The sequence below is a fragment of the Mchenga conophoros genome, linkage group LG1 (assembly GCF_057382185.1).
Source record: "Mchenga conophoros isolate Kocher_MC1m ecotype Shallow Benthic linkage group LG1, M_conophoros_male_GT1.1, whole genome shotgun sequence".
NCBI classification, from domain to species: domain Eukaryota; kingdom Metazoa; phylum Chordata; class Actinopteri; order Cichliformes; family Cichlidae; genus Mchenga; species Mchenga conophoros.
In genome coordinates, this window is record NC_140526.1 from 20,288,887 (window position 1) to 20,309,295 (window position 20,409).

General features: G+C 42.9%; 1 protein-coding gene across 2 annotated transcripts in view; it reads left to right on the top strand.

Annotated features, from left to right (window-relative positions):
* Positions 1 to 20,409, top strand: part of zfhx3b (zinc finger homeobox 3b) — a 288,437-nt gene that overhangs the window by 197,013 nt on the left and 71,015 nt on the right. For both annotated transcript variants that reach the window (XM_085269700.1, XM_085269704.1), the window contains 3 exons: positions 621 to 3,134; positions 3,251 to 3,830; positions 6,327 to 6,823. In XM_085269700.1, the coding sequence (XP_085125826.1) occupies positions 636 to 3,134; positions 3,251 to 3,830; positions 6,327 to 6,823 (3,576 nt within the window). In that variant the 5' untranslated portion in view covers positions 621 to 635. The remainder of the gene's footprint in view (positions 1 to 620; positions 3,135 to 3,250; positions 3,831 to 6,326; positions 6,824 to 20,409) is intronic.

Sequence of the window (20,409 nt, forward strand, 5' to 3'; positions counted from 1 at the left end):
AATTACATTCTTCTTCTATGTACACCACTGGAGGTGGAGTGGTAACAGTATTACTGTTAAGAATTTCTTTCTTTTTTTAGATACAGTTTTCCCTTTTTTTTTTCTTCTAGTTATGTAAATGTACGACATGCTGATGGGTGGCTTCTCAATGTCTAATTATCTCACAAGGAATCTATTTGATCCATTAAGTTAGACTGTTGCTGCCTTTTTTCTGACTGCAAGTTAATTAAAAACGGATGTAGGATTTGCAGAATATAAGATTAGGGGTGTTGTTTGGAAGGTGAAGATAAAAGATGGTACCTTTGTGATATGGCAGGAAGATGAATCGTGGAAGTCTTATTAGTGCTTGTCTCAGGTATTGTGTTTAAGTGCCTAATCTAGCGTAATGAGCATGGTGTCATTTTTCCAATTATATCTCAGACTTTTGTCTCTTACGATACATCGCCATACATTCGCTTGTTTTTTTCTTTCAAACCTTTTTTTCCCCATTGTCTTCCTTTCATATTTATAAGTCTGATCTTTCCCTAATTTACATAGCAAATAAATTATGTGCTGTTTGTGTGCTTACTGTCCCAAATACAACTTTAACCTCTTATCGTAATCATTTTGTGTCTCTGCAGGCCTGGATGCGATGAATGCCTCATGTAGGCATCAGCATGGACAGCTGTGAGTCTCCCGTGGTTTCTGGGACAGACGATGGGCTCGGCTCCTCCCAGCAGCAGCAACCACCTCAGCCCTGGAACGATCACAATAGCTCACAGGTCACCTGCACCAACCAGGCACCTTCCCTGGACCCGCTGTCTCTCTCTGGTCCCTACCCCTCTCAGTCCCAAAACTCTATTGCACCTCATGACAGGGTAAGAGAACTACAGTCTCAGCAGCAGCAGCAGCCAAAGCAGACATCACCCCGGACCCACCGTGATAGCTCTGCCACAGGCCAGCTGCATCCCAGAGGAGAGGGTCTTGACGAAGAAGACCAAGAGGGAGTGAGCTGTGGAGAAGAGGAAGAATCTGAGGACTTAGATGAAATGGAGATTGACAACTGTTTCCCTAGTCTTCAACCTTTTCCTGGGATGCCAATAGCTTCAGGGGGAGGAGGTATGCCCACTCTTCTGCGACATCAGCCCACACAACAACAGGGACCACCTGAGAGTGGGAGTGAGGAAGGGGAGGAGGAAGAGGAAGAGGAGAGTAGTGATGTGGAGAACCTGGCTGGAGAGATAGTCTACCAACCAGATGGCTCAGCCTACATTGTGGAGAGCCTCAGTCAGTTGATCCAAAGTAGTGGAGGCATGGTACCCGGCCTGCTTCCTACAAACTCTCTCTCGAGTGGGGGGAAACCAGGGGAACCTGCTGGGACTTCGTCCTCAGTTTACCCACAGATCATCAACACGTTCCACATAGCCTCGTCCTTTGGAAAGTGGTTTGGTAATTCAGACCAAGGTTTCCCCAATACCTCAACAATGGCAGGCCTTAGCCCTGTCCTGCACAGTTTCCGTGTCTTCGATGTGCGGCACAAAAGCAACAAGGATTACCTGAACAGCGATGGGTCTGCCAAGAAGTCCTGTGTATCCAAAGATGTTCCCAACAATGTGGATTTCTCCAAATTTGATGGGCTAGCCCTATATGGCAAGGGTAAGCCCATTCTCATGTGTTTTCTCTGCAAGCTGTCCTTCGGCTATGCCCGTTCCTTTGCCACTCATGCTGTCCACGATCACCGCATGACACTGTGTGAAGATGAGCGGCGGCTGTTAGGAGATAAGCATGCATCTGCCATTATCCAGGGCATTGGGAAGGACAAAGAGCCCCTCATAAGTTTCCTGGAACCAAAAAATAAGAGCACTCCTCTGCCATCTACGCTGCTCCCTCTTAACTCTGGACAGAGCTTCTATGGCACATTTAGTGGTGTCCATCTAGAGCCTGGAAGCAGCAGTGGGGGCAGTGAGACCCTCCTGAACAAAGACTCTGACTCTGGCCTCCAGCAACAGCAGCAGCAACAAACCCCATTAGGCTCAGTGCTTTCTCTTGGAGGGCTGAGCATTCCCAAAGCGCCCACTCTTACCTCATCCCCAGGCTCTGCCAAAGACTCCAGTGCCCTGCCCAAACAGGGAGGGAGAACAGAGGAGCCTGCTGGGAAAGAGTTGGCTTGCAAGGGAGAAGATGGGAACACTAAGGGACATGAAAGCAAGGCACACTTATCCAGCCAGACCGGGGGCTCTGAGGAGGACGAGGAACTGTTATTAGGGGCAGAGGAAGATGAGGCAGAAAGCACTGCAATGGCCTGTGGTGGTAACAGTAGCAGCGGTGGGGGTGAAGCGGGGGAACCAGCTGTCTCAAACCAAAGCATTTCCAAATCTCCTTTATTAATGCCTAGTAGCACTCTCCAGCCTTCTCCCTGCACCTCTGCAGTCAGTTCCACACTTAACAGCAAAGCCCTTGCTTCCATTTCCTCCTCTGTCAAGGAAGAGGGTTCAACTGCAGATGGTGGAGGGAGGACCTCAGAGCTCCCTCTGAGCTTTAACTGCCAGGGACCTACTGTTCCCATGGCACTGGTGACAGCTGCCGTCAGAAGGAGCGAGGATGAAACTTCTGGCACTTCCTCCTCGCCTCTGTCCACCAATGCTGCTCCTGATGAAAGTGCCAATCGAGATAGTGCCACAGCTCCAGAACCAAATGATTGCCCTGCAGAGGGAGAGGAGGAAAATGGAGCCCTTCTGCATCATCACCACGTGCACCACCATCATCATCACCTCCACCCTTCATCTCATGGCCACTCGCACCCCCTCCCAGGGGGTTCCTGTGACATAACAGGAATGGGTGAGTGTTCACAGAACCATGGGCCCAGTGGCAGTGGAGTTAGTGGGGTCGAATGCCCTAAATGTGACACTGTTCTGGGTTCCTCACGTTCTTTGGGTGGTCACATGACCATGATGCATTCACGCAATTCATGCAAGACACTCAAGTGTCCCAAATGCAACTGGCATTACAAGTACCAGCAGACTCTGGAGGCCCACATGAAAGAGAAGCACCCAGACTCTGGAGGCTCTTGCGTATACTGCAGCAGTGGTCAGAGCCACCCTCGTCTGGCTCGTGGAGAAAGCTATACCTGTGGATACAAGCCCTTCCGGTGTGAGGTATGTAGATAACTTTTTGTTGATTTAGGTGCATTTTATATAGCAGCTAAGGATATTAAATTTGTATCTGTATCATTTTATCACAGTTTAAGAAAAACGGATCTTGTATTTCGTAGGTGTGTAACTACTCCACCACCACAAAGGGGAACTTAAGCATCCACATGCAGTCAGACAAGCACCTGAACAATATGCAGACACTGCAGAATGGAGGCTCCATTGGGTCTGCACAGGACCAGGTGTTTGGACATACACCAGGAGGAGTGGTGGCTGTCCCGTCAGTCACCCAGGCCAGTAGCCATCACCCTCCCCACCACCATCCTTCACAATCCTCCACTCACATGTCCGGACCTTGTGGGGTCCCCTCCCCAACCAAGCCGAAGAGCAAACCTTCTTGGAGGTGTGAGGTGTGTGACTACGAGACCAATGTGGCGCGGAACCTTCGTATTCACATGACTAGTGAAAAGCACATGCACAACATGATGCTGCTCCAGCAGAATGTGACTCAGATGCAGCACGGGCGACTTGGCTTGGGTGCTATGCCTTCGCCCTCTGAGGCTGAGCTCTACCAGTATTACCTGACGCAGAACATGAGCCTTCCACCAAGCCTCAAGATAGACCCAGCTGGAGCTGAGGCCCAGTTCCTGATGGGGAGCTTTCACCTAGATCCGAACATGGCTGCCTTGGCTCCTGCACTTGGTATGTCCCATTTGGTTCTCAAAAGCATTTCCCCACAAAAAAGAAAAAACAATAACTAGACCTTTTAGCTGAACTCTATCTTGATTCCTAATTTATTCATTTACACGAACACAAGACAATAATGCAAAATTTTATCAAATGAAAAACAAACCAAAGCGATAAGCTGCAATACAATATGCTGTACTCCGGCATATCACGGATTTGTACTTAGGCAGCTGCTTTGTTCTCATGCCATAAGATATGTGTTTACCAGCAATGGTAGAATGTTCTAGTGCACAAGGCCAGCATAACATTTTTTTTCTTATAATAAATGTGCCAGGCAGCATACAGAAAGCAAAAGATTATTTATTTCCCTACTCATGCAATCTTTTACAGGGCACTCAAATGACAGTGTGTTGATATGATTTAGCAGAATTTTGAAGCTCACTGTGTGATATCCATACAAGGTGATTTAGAAGGCCAAACATGTATAATCTATGCTTTTCCCCCTCCTTTCCACACAGTCAACCAGCCTTAGCTTTTTACTTTCAAACTGCTGCTGAACTTCACCGCTGGAGTTCTCTGTTTCTTCCAAGTCAGTAATTTCAGCTATAAATTTAATCTTGGTCAAAGAAGGGAGGTTAGAGGCCTCAGCAAGGGTAATTCAGCAGCATAGCAAAGTGTTTGTAGGACCAGTTACAACCACACAGTTTGTACAGACTTGTTTCAACTGTCACCAGTTTGAAGACACAAACAAGAATTTATTGCTGTGACTAATTTTTTTTCCCTCTTCTGCCATCTGGTTCATTTTCCTGTGAGGTGAGTAGTAATAAGCATATTGCAAGAGAGGCAATAATTACACAGTCTGGGCCCATAAACTGCAGTAGTGTTATCCATGGTCACACTTTAAGGAACTCTTAACGCTATCATACACAAACACTCTGATATTAACGGTACCACCATATAATACATAAGGCTCAGTACGAGATCCCTAAACAAACAGACACAGAGGTGCACTTTTTATGCTCTCATTCTGGATTTCTTTTTCTTTTTTTTACTGTAGGGTGTATTTCTAAAGAGGTACAATTTATGGCAAGTGCTGACCTCAGGTTATATCAGCTTCTTTCTTATCCTCGCTCCCAAAACTCAGGACTACAGCCCTGATAAAGACAATACGAGATCAAGAGCAGGAGTTAAAGAGAGGTGCAACTTTTACTTCTCTGTCCTGAAATATGGTTACAGCACACCGTGGAGCAATACAGCTGTCAAGTCAGATGGTTATATACCTAAAACATTTGTCTTGAAAACAGTCTGATCAAATGGAAAGATTCAGTCTTTTACCTTTTTTTTCTTTTCAAGAATCCCCTAGCACAAAAAAAAAAGGATGGCCTAATATACAGAGGTTCACATTAAAATAGTTTGAATATAAAGCAGCCTATATTAAACAAAAGCTTGGTCTGATGACATGCAATCAAAATTTAGCTGTGGACAAGGGGTCTATGGTAAATAATGAAATCTTAAAAGTAACAGACAATGAGAGAAAAGGGAAGTGCAAGAGGGAAAAAGCTGGTAGGTACAGTATAATGACATATATGTGCATCTGTGGTTTTGTATGATTGAGCATAAAGAGCCATGACTGGTGAGCTGGGTCTGTGAGTGATTTCACAGGGCTTCTCAAAGGTCTCCCTCTCCTGGCTATAAAAACTCAGGTAATGGAGAAAAGTCCAAGAACAGGCTGCATACTGCAGCAATAAATAAAAAGAAGCTGCTGGAATTAATTTAGTGTAAAGCCAGGCAGGGTCAAGCCTGCATGCTCAGTCTGGCCAGTGAAAGATTAAAGATCAGCAAGCAAAGGCAAAAACACCGGCTCTTACCTCGTTTTTTTAGCATTCATTTTTTTTCCCAGACTCTACAGACATCAATTATGTGGTCGGTGTCATAAGATATGTGCTTGCAGTTTTTTGTGTTTTTTCCCCCTCTGCTCTATGGTTCGACTCAGTACCAAGCAGACTTAATCTGTTAGGTGTTAGAGGTAATCTGAAGAGAAAGGTGGAAAATAATCCAAGGAAAGTAGTGTAAATTAAAAAGAATAAAAAGCATCATTGTGTGAACAAGGGGAGTGGGGTTGATTCACGGTATTTTGAGCTTGGAAAGTCTTTACTGTAATTAGAAAACACGTTGCTTTTTTCTGTTGACCTTTAGAGTTGATTTACAGGCAGGAGATGAAAGAGCATCAGCCCAAACAGTGAAAATGTGCATGTTCATTTTCTGGCATTGGAAGGCTTTTGTAGAAATGTCCAGGCGCTCTTGTTTCCTAGCTCAGAGCTATTTGTTGGCTAGAGACAAAAAAAATGAGCATTATCCTTCACATAATATCATACCTACCAGACACATTCTTTTAAGCATGTATTTACTTGAAATAGCCATCTAGACTGTATGCTTTGAATAGGTCTCAGCTGATGATACTGTTCTCTTCTCTTTGTTTTGTTTTCTCTTCGTGTGTTTGCTTTGTTCTAGTAGGTGGGGAAATCCCTATGGATGTGCGGCTAGGTGGTGGGCAGTTGGTGTCCGAAGAACTGATGACCCTGGGAGAAAGTTTATCGCAGACTATAGATCCCTCTCTCAAGCTCTTTCAGTGCGCTGTGTGCAACCGCTTCACCACTGATAACCTGGATGTGCTTGGCATGCATATGGGAGCTGAACGGAGCCTGCCGGAGGAGGAGTGGCGTGCCGTTGTTGGAGACTCGCATCAGTGCAAGTTGTGCCACTACACTACTCAGCTCAAGGCCAACTTCCAGCTGCACTGCAAAACAGACAAGCATGTGCAAAAGTACCAGCTTGTGGCCCACATCAAAGAAGGGGGCAAAGGCAACGAATGGCGCCTGAAATGTGTGGCCATAGGCAATCCGGTGCACCTAAAGTGCAATGCCTGCGACTACTACACTAATAGCCTGGAGAAGCTGAGGATGCACACTGTCAATTCCCGCCATGAGGCTAGCCTTAAACTGTACAAGGTCAGTGATCCACAAGTTTGTTTTTTATTTTTATTTTTTTTATCAAACCCATTATTCAGCCTTGTCCTGTTCATGCAACACAGCTGCCGATTTACAATTCTGTCATTAATGCATCATTTGAAGTGTTTTAATACAGACTCATTGTCACATTTGACATTATTTTTAGTCTTTGAACCTCAGAACTTTGTTTTGCTAAAAATGCAAAACAAATCTTAAAAACGAATCCCCGTTAAAGCAATGCTTCTCTGCAACATACAGTACATGTTTTAGCTTTGCACCGCTACTCGGTGCGCTCCAGAGGCATGAATGAAAGCTTTGTCGTGTAGCTGCTGCCTTCCCAGTTGTCATATAGAAGCAGGGCCCCACTGCTGCAATGAGAAGAACATGCAGGACAGAACAGGCGTAGCTGTTTTGGAAGCTTGGGCCTGAATCACTTGGAGACGAATGAAGAAGTGTTAGGAGACAGAGGTTTGGTGCTAATACTCCTCGGAGCGGGAAAGGCTGAATTGTTCTCGACAGCCGTATTGATTTTTGCTGGACTTGGAGCTTCACCTTCTCCTCTAATCATTCCATAATAGCCAGTGGATGAACACTCTCCGAACAAATGGCCATAAATCTAACAGGCCTGATTCCACTTAGGTACCTATCCTGTGTGTCTGCGGCTTCGGCCACTCTGTGCTTAACCCAAACTGGCATAGTTGCGCACACACGCACAGATAACAAAACACATACCAACACTGACCAAACATACTTGCTATAAGCATACACTACACACACAACAGGATCCAACACAAAGCACTGAATGCTGCCTAATAGATGTCATCCTTATTTGTAATCTAGCTTCAGCATCCTTGTTTGAGTATTTAAAGAACTCAGTTGACAGTGCAATGGAGGTATTAAAAGGTATGTGTAAAATGTGCTACCTCAAGCATGGTGTTTTAACCGCATTAAAAACTAAGGTGAAGTGGTCATTTTGAACCTCTTCAAAAATCTTGTCCATTTAAAAATCATTCAGCATTATGAATGTTTGTCAGGCCGGCTGAAATGACAGCCGTGTTTCCTCCTCACAGCTTCTTTGTATTGAAGTAACAGCAAAATTTAAAAAAAAAAAAAATCAATTTCATTTTTTCTTAAAGGGGAAGGTGTGAAGCGGGGCTTCTATTGCTACTTTAAAGAGGTCAGGAGGTGTTTAGCTTGTCATTCTGTGGTTTGCTCCATGACAACAGAGATCACAGGGACATTTTTAGATTAGCGTTATAGCATTATAGTGTCATTTTCAGTTTCATATTTATATTCTTGCACTATATTAAGAATTATTTTAATTCCCTTCAGTATAATCCTTATTTATCTTAAGGGGTTTGGGTGCAGCCTCCTCTACCTTAAAGACCCTCCTTATTTTAAGCCACCTTTCTTCTGATTGGCTGCTCCTTGCAAACTCAAGGTTTACACTGCAGGAAGGCAGTGCTGCTGTGCTCATAGCCAGAGCTGGCTACTTTAGGGAACTCTTAATGCTATCATACACAAACACTCTGATATTAACATTTTAGTGTAAACACATAGTCTGTGAATTTGTCAGGTCAGTGCATGTGTTTCCCAGTCTTTGGTCCTCCTCTCTTAACCTTAGCTTCTGGACTTACTGGGCCAAATTCCAATAACAGTCTCCCATTAGAAGAAAATGGACCAGCTCTGGCTTACTTTCTCTCATGCTTACACCTTTTTGAGAAAGATCCATGTTTTGCTTTGCCGCATAGAGTATAACCTCTTCTACATCTTTGTGCTTCAACTGTAGTGCAAACCCCCAAAAAAATCTCCCCTATTTCTTTGTCTGTGCAAGTTTTAGGAGAGAAGAGACATGTCACACTGCTCTTTGGGCTGTGGGGGATTAAATATGTACAACACATCCAGGCATGATCATTTTTTATGACTTAAGCCTCTTAAGATGGCTCCATATTTCTTAAAACCAATTGATCTTCTGACTGGGAGTATGTGCATTTGTCCAGAAATTACCTGCTCTCTCAAGAGAACATAGTGGTCTTTTTAAGCTCTTCTCATCCTAGACCTTACTCCAAAACCTAAATGTTCATGAGTCAACAAGAATTAATACAGTGTTTTACAGCTCATCAATGTTTAACGGACAAGCACATGGTTTTAAGGTTTTTTCACTGTACTGGCTCCCCACTTGACAATGTCAGTTTTCTTACCATTTTGAATTTACTGTCCTGGTAGAGATACTGACAGACAGAAAACCACAGTGCCCTAAAAGCCTGTAAAACCAACTTGGTATATTATGCATGCGCAAAAAAAGAAAAAATCACCATTCATTTATGCTTCCCCAAAGAAATCTGATGCAAATAGCACCATTTTTAACCTTTTTGGGGAGAAAATAAATCATCAAGTCAGCATAAACAGGCTGTAAGATGTGGGAGATGCTTGGGACACTTCACCCAAATCAAACTGGTTTGCATTAAACAGGCCCTTTGTGTGCACAGCTCCATATAAATTGGAGCCTGTAATTACTGGAATTAAAAAGGAAGGTTTAAACTGAGGGCTAAGCTGGATGGGATAATTTGAGAGTCTGTGGTATGCGGCCCATATTAGGGCTTTCTAAAAATATCACCCCCACCACCCCATGTATTGGAATGTTCCAAAAGACCACAGAACGATCCAGCAAGTCATCCTGACCACTAGACCACCACACAGTGGGGGGTGATGCTCTTTTCCCCTGTGTGCTGTGCTCTCAGTTCAGAGATACCAATTCTGAAGTCTGTGAGTTCTGCTTCAGTCCCCTGTGCACTGAAACTAACTTATACCTTCTCTTTTTCCCATGGATCATGGGGATTTTGGTCGCTCTGATGACAGCGTGATGATCGCCCATCTGCTCACAGGATGGTCACTCCTAGAGAACCCTCCACTGGCTAATGTGATATACATACAGCTCTCCACTCAGGCCTTGGGGCTTCACTGTGTTTTAGTGTGGAGGTGAGAGACTCATCTAGCTCCAGGCCCGACTGCTTTGGCCAGACAGAAAGGGTGGGGACTAACCAGGCCAAGCCACAGGCCTCAGCTTCCAGTCAAGGGTTGGGGGAAAGGGGAGGAGCATGGGGGGTTAGCTGGCTACCTTCCTTGTCTCGGGGGCCGGTGCAATCGGCGGTAATTGAGATTGATTGGATGTTATTTTTCCTCTTGCAAATGTAGTCCATTAGCTTGGCACATGCATAATCAGTTTAGAGCGCAGTTAGCCGAATGTAATCATGTTCCTCGGTGTCTGCTAGCACAAAATCCACTCCAGATGCCGCTTGGCCATGGAAAGACGGGGGGAAAGTGCCGTCACTATCAGATGGGGAATCTTTAACCAAGCAAGTCCTGAAATCCCTTCCTCTGTTCTGCTCCTTCCCTACTGAGCACAGAGGAGTGTTAAAAAATTCAACTCCCTCTTTTCTGCCTTACACAGCCGGTCGCAGGGACTGTCCCATGCCTTACCGTTAAGAACAGGGCTTTTGATCATATGTTCTGCCCATTAACGGACAGAAAACATCTGTAACTTGTGTAGAGTTACTGCTCTTATTTTACCCCTCAGTGCAATCCAAAAGAATCAGTGAACACTGAGGAAAGAAAATGTCCACACTCTGCAGAGAGCAAATAATCATGATGAAACATAATAGAGGAAAAGAGGCCGTAATGTAAATGAAGGGATTAGTGGTTACATGAAAAGGCATTAAGGTGTTTCACTGATGATGCTACTCAGCAGAAGCACTGGCTTCTCAGATGCGGGAATCCAAGCAATGATGACCGCTCCCTGTTAATGATCAGAACTACTGGGATTGACTCGAGTCTTCTTGGACTATGCATTGGAATGCAGTTGGAGAACAACCACAAATAGGTTATGGATTTGATTCCAACTCTGGAAAAATGTTGTAGTTTTGCAATCAAATAATGCTGATGTGTATTTTGGATGTGTACAGCAGTCTGGTTGATTTGGTCTTGGTCCAAGAGCTCTCTAGCGGAGAGTAAGGCAACTTATGGCACCCTACAGTAGGTAAGGTGGGTTTTTGAATTGTTGTTAAGTTCTCGCTTTACTTGCCGACTGGGCTTGTCGTGATTTTATCTTTCTCCCAGTGTCTTAAACTTTTCTCACGAATGTGCCCAAATTCTTACTCTCATTGCTATTAAGACAAAAAATATAACGTAAGGTAATCTGAGGTGTCCAAAACTTGGGCGAGTGGGTGCCTCGCTTTACCCTCTCACGTATGACGCATTTCTCTATGAGGGGGACTGGTAGGTGGTGGATGGAGAGACAGACAGGAGTGAGGGTGGTGGTGGGGGTGCTAGAGGATACACTGCTAATTATCATGGCTAGCCTATGATTGTTCAGTAATAGTGCTCAGTGGGAAAGGTTGCAGCAGTTCCAGGAAGAGCTGAGCTCTGATTTACTGGTACTACCACTCTAATAAAGCGCTCACTGCACATCCTGGGAGACAGCCCATTCTCTCCTTTCACATGCACAAGTGTGTGAATGCACACACAAACAGACAGACGAACAGGCAGGCGCACACACAGAGCAGCCGTGTCATCTAAAATGCCATAGGGCACATGAAAGGTATCTTTTCAGTAGTTCATAGAGAAGTTCTGTGTCGGCCCCTGCCTCTGTTTACTCCCCAGTTAACATTGTTATGATCCAGAACCCTGGTTACACTCTTTGTTTCAGTAGTCACCTGCAGGGTCTTAAACTCTTGCATCTTACTTCAAACAAATCTCACTCACTCAGTGGTGGGTGAAACAAGGAAGGAGCATTACAGCACAGAGAACCAGGGTGGATTTAAGAGAGCGGCTGTTAGGCATGTAAGGGGGAGCTAGCAGGGGTTAGTGTTTGGCTGTGTGCAAAAATTTCACAACTCTTCTAGCTCCCACCCCTTGAGAAGGCCAGAGAAAGGGTCAGGCTTTGACCCGTGGCACAGCTGTTGCTGCTGGTGGTGTTGATTGTATGTGCACAGGCCCTACTGTGGGTGTTGCTGGGGCTTACTCAGTGACAGTGAATGAAAGCAAAAAGGGAGGAAGGAGAAAGCTCCTTTGACAGGGGAGGATAGACTTTTCTCAGCTCTCAGCTTTTTTCCCCTCAGTTGCTAGAGTTAAAAATCTGGTGGATTATAAACCAGGTGCTCAGTCCGGGGTTTGTTTTAGATAGAGTGACACATTTTCTGTGTTCTTTGGTAATTTTCTGTTCCTAAAGCTCTTTGTGTTTTGATTGTCTGCCGTTATGTTATTTTTTTTATTTGTTGATATGACTTTTTTTTGTGTGTGTTTTTGGGCAAGAGAAAAGTGCATAAAGTGTAGGTTATGGGTTTGTTAAAGTAAACAGATATGAGGCACAGGTTTTTGTGACTAGGTTCATTGGTTTCAGACAGAGATAAGCTCCACTTTGCCTCACTGTAGATTTACACCACAAAGCACTTGCCTAAAGTGACAAAACCGCTGTGCATCTCCCACCAAATTTTTAGTTTTTTTTTTTAATTAAGTAATTGTTTAAAAAAATATTGTTACATTCACTTTTCTTTCTTTCTTTTGCTTTTTTTCTTTTCTTTTTTTCAATTCTACAGTGGAAATCGTTTTTTCAAAAGTAACTCAAAACATGGAGAGTGAAACTGTGGAGATGTGGATTTGCATAAGGTTTTATATGTGCTTTTATTTAATTTAAATTGTATTTTTTTAGGGGGGATTCCCAGCTAAGTCCTCTTCCTGCCTGTTAGAAATTCTCGAACCTCACTGCAGAGCTCTTAACATTATTACCAACACACTGATTCTCTCACTAAATCAAAAGGTCAGGCTCCCAAGCCCATAAAGCCTTCCCGGCTTCAATTTATTTTAAAATTTTGCAATTGTGACAGTAAAACAGTAAAATGAAGTTCTTAATTTGATCGTAGGAGATGGAGAGATTATTGAGCGAGCATTTACATCTTGGACAAACTTCTCACCTGCTAAAATTCTGTAAAGATGATATTTCAAGCGAGTTGTTTCTGTCTTTCTTTACTAATTCCACAAAACCTTACTTCAAAGGTGCCTGGCAATGATATACCTTTTTGTTTTTAAAATGACCCCCTTATCAGCCTCTATAATCAGCAGTTTTTACAGTGTCTTTGAACATAAATATTTGATAGTCATATTTCTTCTTCAAAAAGACCCTTATATCAGTCCATGTAATCAACAGCTTCTGCAGTGTCTTCGAATCTATAAATTTGATAGTCAAACTGCAGTAAAATGAGTTGCCATGTGGACTGACTGTCATCTGAAAATAAGTAAATTGCTGTAAATCCCCGGCTTGAAGTAAAGACTTTTCATGTTATTCTCACAATCAGTATTCTGCAGTATTCTTAAAGTATTTATGGTTTCCATCTGATTTCCACAAGACATTAATAGTAGTGCTGACGTTAATTCTCTCCTATTTTGGAAATATGACTAGCCTAGACAGCAGTTTAACAGAATTTCTTTTTCTTAAATGTTGCTGTGTGTGATTCAGAAAGCAGAATTTCCTGCTCATATACTTATGATGTATTGTGAGTGTATGCAAAACTGCTATGTGGCTCTTAGCTCGACTCAGTTGAGTTTCAGACTTCAAGTTCTTTAGGCCCAGTTGGTCAACAGATCAGGTGGTGTATAGCCACCACACCTGAAAGACCAACAGTGTCAGTTTACAGGTAAATGCTACTCTGGGGCGCCACACCAGGGCTCCTGTGAATTTCTGCAGCGTAGCTCCTAAGCTAAGGGGATGGAGAGACAGAAGCAGGCAAGCTTACTGACTGTGTGCCATCAATACATCAGTGGCTTAGCCACCAGATTAATGGCCTCCGTGTGGTCTGGGCCACAAAACTACTCAGTTTTGAGGTCTGTGTTTAGTGCAGCTGTACATTAAAGTGGGGGTAAAGAGAGATGAGAGGAGGGAGAGGATTTAGGTGCCAGGATGAGCACACAGGGACCGGTATTCTGTTTGGGTTTGGCCAGCAGGGCAGAGTCATGGGACAGCAACACTCTACAGAGGGATGGATACATGCCCCTAAGTGTTGTAACATTTCCCTTGCCTTGTAACCTTCCCGTTTTGACTAAAAAAGGATGTTTGAGTACCAAATGCTTTGTTATTACTAAGTAAGTCTTTTTTTATATACTTGATATTGATTTATATGCACTTCATAACATGCAGTTATTTGACAGCCTTGTGAGACCCTTGCTTTCCTTCCTGTAGAGCAATTGCTCCTAAGTTGTTTCCCAGTTGTTATTTGTCTTAACAAATCAGACCCTAAGGTTGTTCCATTTTGCGATGCATTGATTACCGTTGGATTTTAGAACTTCAGCAGTGTGTTACCTGGATTTCTGACAGGTCATAGGGATAATGCTGATAGATGTTTTCCTCAAGGCATCCTATTTTGTATGGGTTGTGTAACACAAAATGTAATGTGGTGTCCTCAGCGCATTGGAAAGTCCGATTTACCCATCTGTGGCTACTACTGAGGATACATTTTTTTAAAAAATCATCCACCAGTTTCCCGGGACTACAATTTTTATTTGAAACTGTGGGACCTATGGGGTTTTTTTTCCCTTGTGTCAAGAGAGAATAGCCATCTCTTCCTGAAGTTCATGGCTCTGGTTGTCCATCCATGTTTTGCCTAATTGCTGTGTGCTGGAGTCCAAGGTTAGAACTGGGAGCTGTAAATCCCTCAGTCTTATGCAGCCAATGTTTTCTCCAGATGTAGAAGAAAAGATTTCATCCTTTTGTAATTAAGCGGTGCAGCCCAGGGTGTAATGCGGTTTTTATTAGTGGTTCTGGAAAAGATCATTTTGCACCTTGTTTTCTCATTATGGCTTTTATTCTTGAATACAAAAGATGGATAAAATGATGGGATGAAAACGAAAGAAGCAGCAGAGAATAGAATCTCCTGTTTAAATTATTATATGGAAATTACAAGGTAGTGATGTAAGGGGTAGCTCTATGGGTGTGTGGGGGTGCAGACTCAAACGGAGACAAAGGCATAGTTTTGAAACTCAACTTAGTGCGTCAGATGAAAGATGCCAGAAAGAAAGTTTGTATTATTATTATGTTTTTTAATCCCAGGAATTTTCCCAAACGTTATCTCTCCCATGGGTGCCATCTTCTACACCTGTGTTCTACTTTAAACTTACTTCTGAAATAAGAGCGAAGGGTGAGTCGGGAAAAGTGATTGTAAGTGAAAGACAGCTTTAAGAGTTGGGGACAAGAATGCTCTTCAGCTTCTCAAGGGCACTGATATTTTATGGCCCTCACATTCCTTCATGACACACTGATGCCCAGAATAGACAGAGAGAGAGTGAGAGACAGAAAAAAGTTTAACTACCATGCCTTTTAAACCCCACCCCCAGCATATCGTCTCTCTTGCCTATTCACCTTCACCTCACCCTGCTTCATTTATGTGGCAAACCTCTGGGTCACCCTCACACTTTTCTGCTACTTGGCAAAGCTAATGAAAGCAAGGGATTCAAGTGCAGGCTTTTGTTCAGCATAAGTACTTTCACACGTTTGTGTTTTAAAATTTTCTTTTCAGTCTTCACATGGATTTGCAGAGCATTCTTTCCTCTGAGATCTCTGAGACAGCAGAGGAAGTCCTCATAGCCACTGAACTCTTAAACTCACAGATAATATACTATCATCCTTCACTGCCAGCCCCACAACTTTTTTTTTAAATAATTTCACCACAGTCAACAGTACCCGTAAAATTAAGGTCTGCTGAATAATTCAAACTCTGATTTTTCCTTCAGATGGCCTATCTCTGTCACAAGATAGGAATTTACTTAATTTATGCTTGTTAGGTTGGAATAGTCATGTTAAAATAATTTGAACCATAAGGACTGTCTGTGTAGCTACTGTTAAAACGAGAACTCCGGGAGCCGTTAAAGTTTGGACATGAAATTGTGAGATCTGGAATGCAAATGATTATTCAAATGATCAGTGTATTAATTTGCATGCTGAAAGCATAAGGGAGAGAGCATCTTAATAAGTTATGTAAAGCAAAGTATTTTATTATTTGTTGATGTTTCAGGAGTGAGGGCATATTAATTTTGCAGTTGTAAGTCCCAGTGTGACCTAAATCTCTCTCTTTCGCTCTCACTTTCTCTAACTCTCGCTCATTCACGTGCACACAAGCACATACACACACTGCTGTCATTATCATAATAATCACACACTCTTTTCTAACAAATTTACTCCCTACTCTATATATCAGAAAGCCTCCCTATTCTTCATAGACCCATCAAATAGACTCCATATAAAAGACCGAGCCAACATGATGTCACCAGTTGGTTTGTGAAGCCTCTGTGTTATTTTGACTGCTGCCATGCTGGGGGGGTTGGAGCCAGAAGTGAACATATTGGTACAAGAGGGTGAATAATAATAATAATAATAATACATTTTATTTAAATAGCGCCTTTCAAAGCACCCAAGGACACTGTACAACAGATAAAAACTGGAAATATACACAATGGTAAAAATAGAAGATAAAAGTTAAAACATACAGAAATTTAAGAATAGGCAATTTTAAACAGATGAGTTTTGAGGGTGGACTTAAAAAGAGAGAATGAACTAATATTTCTGAGGTCCGGGGGTAGGGAATTCCAAAGTCGAGGGGCAGAGCAGCTAAAGGCCCTCCCTCCCATTGTGATCAGACGAGCAGAGGGAACAGAGAGAGAAAGAGAAGATGAAGATCTGAGGCAGCGGGATGGGAGCTTCATCTGTAATAAGTCAGAGAGGTACGGTGGAGAGAGAGAATGAATAGCCTTGAATGTATACAGAATTAATTACAGAATTATTTTAAAATGGATGCGAGTGCTACATTATTAGACAATGCTAAACCTACAAATTAATGCTATATGACCTCAGTCTCACAGAGCTGCAGACTGGTTTGTGCACATATGACAACTATTAGATGATAGGGGAAAATGTTCATGGTGAGCTAGGTGAAATCTGTGTGGTGCAACACACAGTGCTGCACCAAAAAAACTCTCTTGTGACTGCTTTGATTGCTAGCAGATTGCTGCTGTCATCAGTAGTTTGCATGGACCATGCAGACTTGCTTGGCAAGTGTTTGCAGGTAGGTTGGCATCATCCATGCATCCATGTACGAGCAAGTGCTGTAATTTCTTAGCAACCAAATCATTTGCAAGTATATTTTTCGTGCAGCACCATATATGCCCTTTGCAACCCAGTTTTACGTAGCGACTACGAGCAATCTCCAGCAACCGCTTGACACATGACACATTTTTCCCCAGCAACCTGTGGTTATTAATCATTAACTAGAGTTTCACTGTTTGTGAATAATAATAATAACAATAAAGCACACAGCAAGCCATATTATTGGTCAGATAATCGAATTAAAAATGCTCCAGATGTCACCGACAGCACTAGCATAGTGGAATTTCCAACACTGAGACTGAGAAGATGAATGGCAACTATGATCATAAGTGACCACACACCAAACTTTCAGCCCTAATCAAATGAAAGGGTTTAAAAACCGAATGCCTCAATACAATTGAAATGAAGTTAAAAATTAGCTATTGAGACTGTGTACGTGGCTCTTTCTGGTCAGTTTTAACATGGGAATTTTTGGGAATTGACTCACTTTTGAATCATTTTTGAGAACCGCTTTTTTTGGGCACACCTCTTTCTCTCTTTTTTTTTAATGGGAGATAAAATGTCAAAGCATCTGGAGTTGTGTTAAATGGACTTAAACCATAGAATTACACTTTAAGCAGTTCAACCTTGTTGAGTGAGGAGCTAAATAATGACAAACCCATCAGAACATGAAATTATGCTTAAAAAAGAAAAGAGAGATTTCCAAACCTGCCGTTTGTACTTTCTTACGGTCTTCTCTTACACATCAAATAGAGCTTATCATTCAATTTTCCTCCATTTGCAACCTTTTCTCCTTATTCATGGGCTCGATTTCTAGTCTGTGCCATCATTACCGTCTAGTTGGGTGAAAGGACAGAATAATTTGGGAATAGATTTTATGATATTTAGGATTATCTTTGATCTTAGGGGATTTTTGAATTTCTTTGAGTCATCGCATTAGATTATATGTGTGTGAGTGAGGAGCCTGTGAGGATCTATTTTGTAAAATGAGACCAGGGACTAAAATGTCTGCATGATATGAAATGGAAAAAGCATGTGTGTTGTGAATTCAGTTCAAATAATTTATCATTGAAGGAATGAGTGGCTTATAGCAGAATACTAACCATTTGTGGTGCATGTTGTTAAGAGAGATCAGTCTTTACATCTGGAAGGGAGGTTAGGGCTTTTTAAATGAGAGAGCCAGCATTGGAGTATTCCCAGTATTCAACTTAACTTTTAAATCATTAAACATGATGAAGCCATCTCCACAAAGTCAGAGGTTTATATACGAAAATCAAACACCATCTGCCATCTCTGATCAGAAGCAACAGCCATCAGGCCAGGGTTACCAAGGCAGAACAGGAAAAGCCATTAACTGCCAATCACTGCATCGATCGACAAGCCAGTCCACCACTGCCCCCCCACCCCCCAACCCCCTCACCCCCACCCCTGCCTGCCCCTACCCACAGACACACACGCATATGGTTCATCAGCTTTTTACTGTAAAGGGGACACACGCACGGGCATACTTTTGCTCAAACCTTGAACTTTCCGTGCACTACATGATGGGAACATTTGGTCCAGTTTGTCTCTTCTCTGCTTTAGACCGGATTATCTTTCTAATGATCTCGAGTCTAGATTGCAGGATCAACATTCTGTTCAGTTTAGATAAAGGCAGTCTGACTATTTCCTTTTTTTTGTATCAGATCGGTAAATCCAATGTGTTACGAGAAGGACAGAGGAGATGCTGCTCAAAAGATTTTTCTTTCTGACCGTAGGTCGGTAATCTCCTCATTACTGAAATGCATCTCAGTAAAGTCCATTGCCCTGTCAAAGTGAGAGTGGACACTCCATTCTGCTCGATCTACCTCCACATTTTTTGGAGACAACCGATAAAAAAGGGAACTAATAGAGTCAGTGAAGGGCAAAAAGGAAAGAAGATTGATTTTTCTTTTCCCCCCTCCTTCCATTTTTAATGGTGTCGCTAGAACTAAGGGTCATTAGAAAATATTTACCTACTTCCCAATTTAATGGAGATACTGTATATCAGAGTAATCTGGATCAGGGGTCAGAGCTGGGGGGAGCAATTAAAGCATAAAGATCCAGAAGCTTAGGGCATGTTGTGTGAGTGTAAAACACACAAACAGACAGGTTGGCTAAAAAGAAGCCAAAGGCAGCACACATTGAACATGGTTGTATTAATTTATTGAGTTTTGTTACTGATGAACTAGCGATGCGCAAGTTGGGGGCACAACTTTATCCACACAGCACAAAATCCACACGCTGACATTCATTGTTTTGTTCATGGTTTGACTCATACAATTCATTCAAACATAGCAGTTACAAGCCTGTGATAAGTGAGATATGTGCTACATGCTGCATTCGTCTCTTATTCATAGTCAATTTGCCATCTTTTCTTTAACCCAGTCTGGTTGGTTCAACCTTCTCTGGGGCCACACAATAGCCAGAGACAGAACAGATATGATGGATGTGGCCTGGGGCCTATATGCTCGCTCTGCGTCTGCGGTGGCCTCATCTACACATCAGCCACAGGGGGAGGGAGAGAACGCAGCGGGGAGGGAAGGAGGGCAGAGATACAAACCAGACCAGCCATTTTCCTCGTTCCGCTCATAAATATTTGTGTGGCTGATTTATAAACAGTGGAGCAAGAGAAGAGATCAAAGTGAACTGTAACGCTTATATATAAAACCAGAGGCTTTTTTTTCATGACACTGTTCTACACACCATGCTCATACCTATTAAAGACAAAGCCATATATCACAAAGTATATTGGCAAGAGTACTGAATGGCCAGTCACACTCTAGGGCTCAAGCTTCTTCTAGTTCAGACTCTAGTTCTTATAGCGTCGCCCTGCAAAACACCAGTGAATGGACTTCAGTGTGTGTTGTAGCTAAATTTCAACCTGATCCCAAACTGTATCTCTCTTGAAGTTAGTGACCTCTTAGAGGGAGTTTAAATGGCTGCAGTAATGCTGGGAAGCCATAAAAAAAGTCATAGCAATTCTGAAGACTCACGGTGTCTTGGTAATCATAAATAGCTTTCATTGGCTACATGTGCTGATTCAGGCAACCAGCTGGTTAGAAGCAACACAAAAGCCAAGTCTCCTTTAGGCAGAGAGGACGGATTGGGGTGGGCTGGGGCCCATATGTATACATTTGGTATATACAGTGTGTATCTGTTTGCTGGGTTAGACTACAGACTTTGCATAACTTCTTGTATTCAAAAGCTAGCAGAGACGGATAACTCCCCCTATACCCCCCTACTCCCATCGTGCAATCGTATATCTCCCGCCCTACCATAGTACCCACCCCCACCATTCATTCTTGGCCTAGTGCAAATGTGAAGGGCAAGAGGTGCTCTCTTCTGCCACAAGCTTTCTCCCTGATTAATAACTCTTCTAGCTGGCAGATGCAGAGGAGCACCATGTAGATGGCTGCTC